We start from the raw sequence: 10,153 nt of genomic DNA on the forward strand, positions 1-10,153 counted from the left end.
GTGAGAAACAAAAGGTTTCACAGAAAGCAGAGGAAACTTCTGTGATCAATTGTTATCAATTATAATCAATGGTGATTAAATATTACCTGCTTATTTTATTTATGTGCCCACAACAGATCTTTGGCAAGAGAAAACATTGTTGTAAAATCATCCTTCTTCACCTCAAAGTAAAGTTTTAACACCCTATAAGGCCACTGTGGTGCTAATAAAGAATTGTAAGATAAATTCATATATTTTAGAAAAACTATAACAAAAATTGTGTCTTAAGAACCTGACTAAGTGTCTGTTCCTTGTTCCAAACAGCTATTAATTTGGTTATTACAGAATATTAATATTTGATCTATTGCATACCATCATTTTAAATAAAACTGATAATCATTATCCCAAAGATAAGTTAAAAATTGTTTTTATGCATGCTTCTATTTCTTCTATAAATTCATGCATGCATGCATCCCATTTACTGTGTTTAAAAAAACAGCCCTTCTATGGGAAAAAAGTATATGTGAATTGGATCACACACTTATTCTTTTGAGTTTCCTCCTGTTTCAGCACAGATAATTAAATTGTGTGCTGTGGATGGTGTTTTAAAAATGTTGAACAATCAAACTTTAAGTTGTATACTAATAGTCAATATTATATCTCACAGCTTACAATTGCTTAAAATTGTTCATCCCTCAGATGCTATTAATTCTTAAGCTTGCAATTGCTTATGCAACTTATAAGAAAAAATACTGTTCCTTTAAGAAGAGTGTTTTTGGACAGTTTATAAATTGTCCTGGTTTGCCTGGAAAAGACCCCCAGGATTTGCTTTTGTGTTATAGAGGTTTACATAAAGCTTTAACTGATAAAGATTACAGATAGCTCCTGAAAGGATACAAACTCAAGATCCTTATAATTATTTGGGTTTTAGACTTACTAATCAAGCTGTTTTTCCCTAGAAGATAGTTATTCACAGGGACAACTTAAGGACTTTGAATGATTTTCAAAAATTGTTAGGTGATATTAATTGACTTTGCCCCTATTTAAATCATACTACAAGGGAGTTCAAACCTTTGTGTGATAGTCTTAAAGGGAGTTCTGATCCAACCACCCCTAGATATTTAACCTCAAAAGGATTACTGGCCTTACAACAAGTGGAAAAAGCTATTGAAGAGCAATTTGTCATTTATATAGATTACTCTTTGCCTTTACATCTGTTAATTTTTAATACGAAGAAAATATTTTGGTATTTTTAGAGAATGTGCATGTCAAATTGTAAAAAAAAAATTGATATTGGTATCCTCAGTTCCTACCTGTTTCCACATAATGGTTTTAATTCTTGAGGACATATACTTAATCAATTGCTGCAAATAAATGCTCTTATTTCTGATTAATAAATAAATAAATTATACACATGTGACTATAATAACTTTTCAAGCATTCTGGATACAACCGCTCTTCAAGAGAAACAATTGAAAGTATAATTAGTCACTGCCCATGTTATATTAAAACTGACTATAATAGTCAAGTATTTAAGATGTTTTGTCAACAATTTAATAATTCTCAAAGACAAGGTATTGTGGAACTTTAAAAACTCTATCTTCTTAAAAACAAAAAAGGGAAGAAATTATACCCCCATGCACATTATTTAAATCATACTTTTATTTTTAAGAATTTTAAAATTTGGATGTCAAAAAGTTAATAAACACCTCATAGTATCCTAAAACTAGACATAATCATGTCTAGGTGAGATGAAAAGGATCCACTTATTGACACATGTCATGAGCCTGTTCAGATATTTAATATGGGGAAAAGGGGTCAGTGTTTCTGTTTTTTCCACAGAATACTGCAGAAGCATGCTAGATTCCAGAATGATTCATGTGACAGGCTGACCTGTGAGTTCCTGAGTGCCCTGGCAGTGGTGACAAGAAAGCTGCGTTGAGCATTCAGAGAAAGAGGAATCAGGGAGAGCAGCCACTTGCAAACAAGATGAAGAAACTTCCTATCTCAGCTATGGGCTACAGCAAGGAGAGCCGACCTGGTGTCAACTTGGGGACAACTAAAAATGATGGCTCCTGAGGTGGAGGGCCTGCTATAGTGTATTTAACAAGATTTCATCAGAGACACTGTTTTTGGCCATTCAGGTCAACTCCCCTATAGCTGTGAAAGCTTGTGTACCTTACCTATATGCTATANTGTTAGATAATTTTAAGAGTTAAGATCACCAATCTTGACAAGTCTTTTCATATTNATTGTAATTGTTGTCAATTAACTAATTGTGTAGATCCTAGTTTAGATAAGGAATCTGCTGTTATGATTTTGTTAAAGAGACCTGCTTATGTTTTGCTGCCTGTTAGAGTTAGGAAATGATCCTTGATTTAAAAATCCGGGAATGCAAACATGGAAAAGGTCAAATGAGCAATTTTAGGACTTACTGCTTTAATTGCAATTTTAACTTCAATATCTACCACATCTGCTCATTTTGTTAATGATATGCATAAGAATATTTCCATGGCTTTGTCAGAGCAACTTATTATAGATAAAAATTGGAGGCAAAGGTTAATGTCTTAGAAGTAGTAGTCTCAACAATAAGGCAGGATATAGAAAATATTAAGGCTACAAAGACAGAAATTTCAGATATTAGAAGAATGTTGCTTATTCAGTGACATTCAGAATTGCCTCTAGTATTCTTAGAGAGATAGTGAAAAAAATCAGGCTTTACTATCCACTACATAGAGTTAGAAATCTCAGGACAAGCTTAACGATGTAAGTTTAGAATTCTTATTATATTTATGTACCACAGAACTTATTGTTACCATGGTTAAAGCCTCACTACAAGCCATTCACGAGGCCAATTCTACCCTTGCTAGGGATTGTTAGATTTGTTATTTGTCCCAGCCTCCTTTTTATGAAGGAATAGCCCTTTTTAGAAAAGTGGTTGCCACCAATGATACTTCCTTTCTGAGATGACATCTGGAGTCTAAAGAAGGGCTGACTCTTGGCCAAATAACTGGTATTGGTCTCTGTCTTTTAGGATCCCAGATGCTTCCCCTCTTGCCCCTGTTTGAAGTGTGTAATCAAACCCTGGCTCTCCACCTTGCTTCCCAGCCTTTTGGGACCTTTCATGGGTATTTTGCTGCTTTTGTCTTTTGGCCCTTGGGCCTTTAATAGATTAACCAGTTTTGTTAAGTCACAGATTAAAGCTGCTTTAAGCAAGCTGGTTGCAGTTCACTACCATTGACTGGATATCTGAGACTCAAACGAAGATCTCCCTTCCACCCATGCAGAAAGAGCAGCTGTTGGCCTCCAGTTTTCCACCCTTACTGCAAATGCAGAGTCCTCTTGGTTCTTCAAGCCGTGGAGACAACAGAGATGAGGAGGGTGACCTCCAGCTCCTAATATAGCCTAAGAGCCACAAATTGTGGTATTACCATTGGCATAACTCTTGTGGGTACAGCCCACAGAGGCCTTGCTGAATCTGAGGTTGACAATTCTCCTTGAGGAGCTGCACAGGACTCAGACCTGTGCATACTGGTTCGTGATAATACAAATCCAGTATGGGCATCAGTGTGGGCACAAGGCTAAGCACTGCAGGGGAAGGTCCAACTTGACCGTTTCTGAGTTCCCTGAGAGGCACACCTGATTTGCATGGAGGTTGGTATCTATTTCCAGTTACAACCAAAAAATCTTTCTAAGGCCCTGCCTCCCCTCCCCAAAAGATACCAAGAGCCATGAGTGTGGATTGTGACATCACCCACGGGAGGAATCGGGTCAATGCTCTCCCATCAGGTTATTTCCCTCTCATCCAAGGATGAGATCATTTAAACACCTCAGTTAAGTGTGGCCTTATTAAATTAATTCAAAGGGGGGAGATGTTGGAGACCATACCATGAGAAAGTAAGCCTTTTGCAGTTTCCACCCTAATAAGCCAAATGGCCTTGTGTTAGAGGCCGGTCACTTCCTCCTCCCTATCCTTTCCTGGCATCTAAGACCCTAAACGATTGAATTATAGTCCTCTCTTCCTTATCTCTTCCTGACTCCCAAGACTTCTAAGGACCTGAGTTATGTGCTGAGCCCAGCTTGACACCCCGGGCTGTTCAGGAGGAATCTAACATTCCTGAGATAAGACTCAGGGTGCCTCTCACCTGCAGTTATAATTCAGCCTTCATGTCCCCAGATGTCTACATCTTTGTTCTTTGTTAATTCCCCCTCAGCCCCTCCCTATTTCCCCTCACTGTGTGCTTATAACCTGGCTATTCAGCCTAATAAACTTAGACCTTGACAGGAATCCTCCTTGGTCGCTCTCTTTTTTCCCACCCGTTTCTCTTGCAGGTTTGTGTTTTCCCTCATACCCACAAATAACTGGGTCCTAATGGTCAGGACAGGGTTTGGTGCAACATAGTAATCAATATTTGCTGAAAATAATCTAGTGTTAGAGATTTTCTACATACGTTCTTATTGACTTTTTGCAGACAATTATTGAAATTGGTGTAACATTTATTTATATATAAAACAAATGAAGGTCAGATTAGGTAAGTGTATTAATATTAACTAAAGCAGAATCGTAAGTGATTGTGAGTTTGGAAATGAAATTTTTTTCATCATCAGTTTGACCTGAAATCTCATCTGCTAAGACTTGATTCTTAAAATCCAAGTTAGTATTATAGGTAAAAATGAAGTCAAATATAACAACAGACAGTGACAGGAGTACTATTTTTTTTTTTTCATATCAGATTGACTTTATTTTCACCAGAGTCAAAGCACTGCGTAGTACTACACAGATCAGACTACACAGTTTAGCATTGCTCAGCTGCCAATCCTTTTCACAGATCCCCAGGTCCTTGGTTGGCATGCTGAGTCTACTGGCATTCTTAATCCGTTGTTGAACTCCTGGAGCTCTCAGTGCTGCTATGTTCGGGCTCCTTCCCACTACCTGTTGATAGCTCTTTCAACAAACGGTGGTAGTGACCAAATAATAGTTCTTTCCCCTTGCCTTTATTGGTCCTTTTTGGTGGTGTAGTTTTCTTAGAAGTCTTTCTTTTAGGCATGCTTGGCAGTGTTTTCTTGCTCTTCTTCTTAGGCTTTTGCACCGTGGGCCTTCTTATCTTCTTGCTACATTTGGAACAGGATTGACGATGGCAAGTCTTCACTTTCTTGGGTTTGGATGTCGAGGTTGATGGCTCAACATCCTGTGTCAGATTGTGCGTCTTCTTAGTCGCTTTCACCATCCTGATGTTGTTCCTTGATTCATAGTGGTCTGGTCCAGAGCTCTCAGAAGCACAGTCTTATGAACCCACCTTACACAACGGGAGGCCACACCCCTGAATCCTGATTGGTCAGCAAGGTCCTTTTCAGCTAATAGTGGCTTAGGAGCTGCTATGACATCACAAAGCACCTTGCTGCCTGATGGAAGCAGGCACTAGGGTGGAGATCACTCTGGTGAGGGAGATCCTATGAAGGTAATAGTGTCTGGATACAGACTGGAGGGTTGTTTTTTTTTAACATCTCCAAGAGACTCATGCCACCCTTTTTTATATTCTCATCTTCAGTTGTGATGGAACATGTGGCAGTGGGTTTGCCCCTGTGAACTCTTCCTGAAACTACCCCACCCCCATTCAATGGTTCATTCTGTCATGTTTCCTCCTTAGTTATTAATACTTAGATTTTAGCATATTATTCCTTCCAAATTTAATTCCACATTCTACCAAAATTATTGAAGTATCATTGTATATGTGAATCACCTCATAAATGGAAACAAAAACTATATTCATGAATGAATATCATCCTACCAGGTAAATTTGGCATTCAGAACTGATATTTTTGGTTACTTGGTGTGATGGCTAGTTTTTTTTAAATCATTTACATCCCAAATGTTGTTCCCCCTTTCCTGGTCCCCCTGTCACCAAGTTCCTGACCCAATACCCCATCCTCTTCTCCTCTGAGAGGGTGCCCCCCCTGGCCATCCCCCTTCTCTGTGGTATCAAGTCTTTACAGGATTAGCTACATCCTCTCCCACTGAGGCCAGCCAAGGCAGTCCATCCTCTGCTACATATGTGCTAGGGGCCTCAGACCAGCCAGTGTATGCCCTTTGGCTGGCTTAGTCTCTGGGAGCTACCAGGGGTCTGGGTTAGTTGGGACTGTTGGTCTTCCTATGGAGTTGCCATCCCTTTCAGCTGCTTCAGTCCTTCCCCAAACTCTTCCATAGGAGTCCCTGACTTTAATCTAATTGTTGGTTGACTATAAGTACCTGCATGTGTCTCAGTCATCTGCTGGTAGAGCCTCTCAGAGGACAGCCATGCTAGGCTCTTGTCTGCAAGGACAACATAGCATCAGGAATAGTGTCCTGCTTTGGTGCATCCCCCTGAGTGAGGTGGGTCCTAACTAAATTGGGCCAGTTACTGGTCCACAATTCTTTCAGTCTCTGCTCCATTTTGTCCCTGAATTTCTTTTAGACAGGAACAATTCTAGGTCATAAGTTTGAAGGTGGGTTGATTTCCTCATCCCNCCACTGGGAGCCCTGTCTAACTGAAGGTGCGTTCTTCAGGTTACATCTCCCCACTGTTGCACACTCACAATGAATACCTGGCACTTCTCATATTTCAGGTCTCTGCACCTTTCTAGAGGTACCCTGCCCCACTCCTACCCCTAGGAGCTGCATATTTTCATTCATTCTTCTGGCATCCTGGGCTTCTCTCCAGTCTTCCCCTGTGATGGTTTGTATATGCGTGTCCCCCAGGGAGTGACACTATTAGGAGGTATGGCCTTGTTGGAGTAGATGTGCACCACCACATCTGGATCTGGAACTTGCTTTGTTCCAGGCTGACCTTGAATTCANTGATCTGCTTGCCTCAGTCTTCTGGGATTAAAGGCATGTACTACCTTGCCTGGGGCTAAGCTTTTCAAAGCCACTTTGCCTCAAGATCTCTGTGTCAACATCTGGGTCAGAAGCCTGTGTCTTCCAGCTTCAAGATCTGTATCACAGGTGTGCCCTCCATCTCTGGATTGAGGTTCATTACAGATGTAGACAAGTTGACAACTAGGAATAGCCATCACCCCCTCTATATCTGATCCTACCCCCTTCCTTCTCTCTCCCACCAAGATCCCTCCCTCCCTCTGCCTCTTGTGATTATTTGGTTATTTCTCCCAAGTGAGATTGAAGCATACTCACTTGGGCCTTCCTTCTTATTTAACTTCTTATGGTCTGTGGGGTGTATCATGGGTATTCTGTGCTTTTGGGGTAATATCCACTCATCAGTGAGTACATACCTGGATGTAATTTTGGGTCTGTGTTACCTCACTCAGGGTGATAATTTCTAGTTCAATCCATTTGCCTTTGAAATTCATGCTGTTTTTGTTTTTAATAGCAAAGTAGTATTCCATTGTGTAAATGAACCACATTTTTTGTATCCATTCTTCAGTTGAGGGACATCTGGGTTGCTTTTAGTTTCTGGCTATTGCGAATAAGGATGCTATGAACCTGGTGGAGCATGTTTCCTTGGAGTATGGTGGAGCATCTTTTGGGTATATGCCCAGGAGAGGTATAGCTTTGTCTTCAGGTAGAACTAATTCCAATTTTCTGAGGAACTTCTAGGTTGATTTCCAGAGTGGTTGTATCAGTTTGTAATCCCATCAGGGATGGAGGAGTGTTGCTAGTTTTATGATAACTTGACACAAGTTAAAGTCATCTGAGAGGAGGGAACCTCAATTAAGAGAATGCCTCCCTAAGATGGGTCTGTAGGCAAGTCTGTAATGCATTTTCTTAATTATTGATTGATGTGAGAAAGCCCAGCCTATTCTGGGTGGTGGTATCACTGGGCTGGTGATTCTGAGTTCTATAAGAAAGCAGGCTGAGCTAGCCATGAAAAGCAGCACCCCTCCATGGCCTCTGCATCAGCTCCTGCCTCCATGTTCATTCCCTGCTTGAGTTCCTGCCCTGACTTCATTCAATGACAAACTACAATGTGAACGTGTAAGCCAAATGAACCCTTTCCCCCTCAAGTTGCTTTGGTCTTGGTTACAGCAATAGTAACCCTAACTAAGACACATGGTTTTCCATTTATAGACAGGGATTGGGATGAACTGGCTTCTCACAGAGACTATACGTTTACCTTATTTATTCTTAGACTCTGGCTAGACTATTACTGAAACTGACACTATTCTTTCTGTTTTATTTTCTTTCTTATTTTTCTTGATGAGTGCCACAGTTTATTTGTTGGGCAAAGATATACATCTCAATATTCTTAATCCAATAACCTCTAGTTAGAAAACATCATTTGAAAACAATATATCATTGAATGTTCTGTTCCAACGGAGTAAAATATATTGTGAATATGAAAGAGGTTTGAATTTTGTAGANCCCTCAGTCTGCTGTGTTCATAGTTGGTTGATATATGTCCAGACTTAATCTTTTGGATGTGCTTTTTATTTTATCTACATTTACAACTATTTACTCTAAGTTATTTAATGAATATATACACCTATGATGAAACATCTCTCCCCCCCCCATTTTTTATTAGATATTCTCTTCATTTACACTTCAAATGCTATCCCAAAAGTCCCCTATACCCTCCCTCTGCCCTGCTCCCCTACCCACTCACTCCCACTTCTTGGCCCTGGTATTACCCTGTACTGAGGCATATAAAGTTTGCTAGACCAAGGGGCCTCTCTTCCCAATGATGGCTGACTAGGCCATCTTCTGCTACATATGCAGCTAGAAACACAAGCTCTGGGGGTACTGATTAGTTCATATTGTTGTTCCACCTATGGGGTTGCAGACCCCTTCAGCTCTTGGGTACTTCCTCTTGCTCCTCCATTGGGGTGTCTTGTGTTCCATCCTATAGATGACTGTGAGCATCCACTTTTACATTTGCCAGGCACTGGAAAAGCCTCACAGGAGACAGCTATATCAGGGTCCTTTCATTAAAACCTTGCTGGCATATGTAATAGTGTCTGCCTTTGACTGCTGATTATGGGATGGACCCCAGGGTAAGGCAGTCTCTGGTTGGTCCATTCTTTCGTCTTAGCTCCAAACTTGGTCTGTGTAACTCCTTCCATGGATATTTTATTCCCTATTCTAGGGAAGAATGAAGTATCTACACGTGATCTTCCTTCTTGATTTTCTTGTGTTTTGGAATTTGTATCTTGGGTATTCTAGGTTTCCGTGCTAATATCCACTTATCAGTGAGTGCATATCAAGTGACTTCATTTGAGATTGGGTTACCTCACTCAGGATGACATCCTCTAGATACATCCATTTGCCCAAGAATTTCATAAATTCATTGTTTTAAATAGCTGAGTAGTACTCCATTGTGTAAATGTGCTACATTTTCTATATCCATTCCTCTGTTGTGGGACATCTGGGTTCTTTACAGCTTCTGGCTATTATAAATAAGGCTGCTATGAACATAGTGGAGCATGTATCCTTATTACCAGTTGAAACATCTTCTGGGTATATGCCCAGGAGAGGTATTGCTGGATCTGCTGGTAATACTATGTCCAGTTTTCTGAGGAAACACCAGACTGATTTCCAGAGTGGTTGTACCAGCTTGCAATCCCACCAGCAATGGAGGAGTGTTCCTCTTTCTCCACATCCTTGCCAGGATCTGCTGTCACCTGAATTTTTGATCCTAGCCATTCTGACTGGTGTGAGGTGGAATCTCAGGGTTTTGATTTGTATTTCCCTGATGATTAAGGATGTTGAACCTTTTTTCAAATGCTTCTCAGCCCTTCAAAATTCCTCGGTTGAGAATACTTTGTTTAGCTCTGTACCCCATTTTTAATGGGGCTATTTGAATTTCTGGAGTTCAGCTTCTTGAGCTCTTTGTATATATTGGATATTAGTCTCCTATCAGATTTAGGATTGGTAAAAATTCTTTCCCAATTTGTAGGTGGCCTTTTTGTCTTATTGACAGTATCTTTTGCCCTACAGAAGCTTTGCAATTTTATGAGGTCCCATTTGTTGATTCTTGATCTTACAGCACAGCTCATTGCTTGTTCTTATTAGGAATTTTTTCCCCTGTGCCCATATCTTTGAGGGTTTTCTCCACTTACTCCTCTATAAATTTGAGTGTCTCTAGTTTAATGTGGAGCTCTTTGATCCACTTAGACTTGAACTTTGTACAAGGAGATAAGAATGAATCAATTCTCATTTTTCTACATGATAACTGCCAGTTGT

General features: G+C 40.1%; 1 protein-coding gene across 1 annotated transcript; it reads right to left on the reverse strand.

Moving 5' to 3' along the window:
- Positions 1-4,704: 4,704 nt before the first annotated feature.
- LOC110307410 lies at positions 4,705-5,303 on the reverse strand. Its single transcript, XM_021179652.1, has one exon. It carries the CDS (start codon positions 5,205-5,207, stop codon positions 4,851-4,853), a length of 357 nt encoding a protein of 118 aa, XP_021035311.1. The 5' UTR covers positions 5,208-5,303; the 3' UTR covers positions 4,705-4,850.
- Between the last annotated feature and the right edge of the window lie 4,850 nt (positions 5,304-10,153).

This window comes from Mus caroli, chromosome 12 (assembly GCF_900094665.2).
Source record: "Mus caroli chromosome 12, CAROLI_EIJ_v1.1, whole genome shotgun sequence".
Classification (NCBI taxonomy): Eukaryota; Metazoa; Chordata; class Mammalia; order Rodentia; family Muridae; genus Mus; species Mus caroli.